Genomic DNA, 1,115 nt, shown 5'->3' on the forward strand with positions numbered 1-1,115 from the left:
ATAGCATTGTTTTTGTACCAAATATTACAATTTTTTAATCTATTAGATCAAATATGTTAAACTCACAGACTGTGTAACTAAAAATACAACATCCTTTATTATATGAGACCAAAAATACATTTATTTCAATCTTATTTCCGTTTCATACTAACATTTAATTAATAGTTAGCGTAAAAAATTTATCATACAAATTAAAATTTTAACCTATTTTTAAATTAAATTTTCTAGAATTTTGAGATGTATAATTATTTGTGGGGAAAAATATTATTTTAGTCCGCTAAATATGTCCATTTTCGTTTAGGTCCAGTAACTTACGATATTGCTTACTTTTAGTCCTCCATATTTTTGGATAATTTTACCCCTATGAGTGCATATGGACTAAAACTGTCTTTTAAAAGTTGCATAGGGGTAAAATTGTTCGAAAATCTGTCAAAGGACTAAAAGTAATCAATTTCGTAAGTTATTGGACCTAAACAAAAATAGATATAATTATCGGACTAAAATTAAAATTAGACATACTTAGCGGACTAAAATAATATTTATCCCTTATTTGCGTGCAAGTATTACGCTGGCCAGCTAACAGATTAAATGAAACAGAAATTCATAACAGTAGAACTTTGTCTTAGGCCCCTCTCCTCATGAAGTAAATAGAAAGAAAATCCTTGCTCTGTTACATGCACGCTTCATCAAAACCTGACGAACCGCCGCAAAATCGCGAACAAACACCTCCCTGCCTGTGTAATGGAAGTGGAATCGAGGAAATGGGTGGTTTTGGTGGCGACGACATGGATTCAAGCGTTTGTGGGCACAAACATGGACTTCCCGGCGTACTCCACCGGCCTGAAATCCGCCCTGGGCATATCGCAGGCGCAGCTTAACTACATATCGGTGGCCTCCGACATGGGGAAGGCCTTGGGGTGGTGTTCGGGGCTCTGTCTCTTGTATTTTCCGGCGTGGGCTGTTTTGTTCGTCGCCGCTGTCATGGGACTCGTCGGTTATGGCCTCCAGTGGCTTCTCCTTCTCGACATCCTCACTTTGCCGTATTTCCTGGTTTGTTGTTCTTCCTCATTGCTCCCCCCCCCCCCACCCTTTTTTTTGCTAAAAACGGTTTTAAT

General features: G+C 38.0%; 1 protein-coding gene across 2 annotated transcripts in view; it reads left to right on the forward strand.

The window, feature by feature from the left end:
- Positions 549–1,115, forward strand: part of LOC105173396 (protein NUCLEAR FUSION DEFECTIVE 4-like) — a 6,624-nt gene continuing 6,057 nt past the window's right edge. For both annotated transcript variants that reach the window (XM_020697746.1, XM_011095115.2), the window contains exon 1: positions 549–1,050. In XM_020697746.1, the coding sequence (XP_020553405.1) occupies positions 742–1,050 (309 nt within the window). In that variant the 5' untranslated portion in view covers positions 549–741. The remainder of the gene's footprint in view (positions 1,051–1,115) is intronic.

Source organism: Sesamum indicum, linkage group LG11 (genome assembly GCF_000512975.1).
Source record: "Sesamum indicum cultivar Zhongzhi No. 13 linkage group LG11, S_indicum_v1.0, whole genome shotgun sequence".
Lineage (NCBI taxonomy): Eukaryota > Viridiplantae > Streptophyta > Magnoliopsida > Lamiales > Pedaliaceae > Sesamum > Sesamum indicum.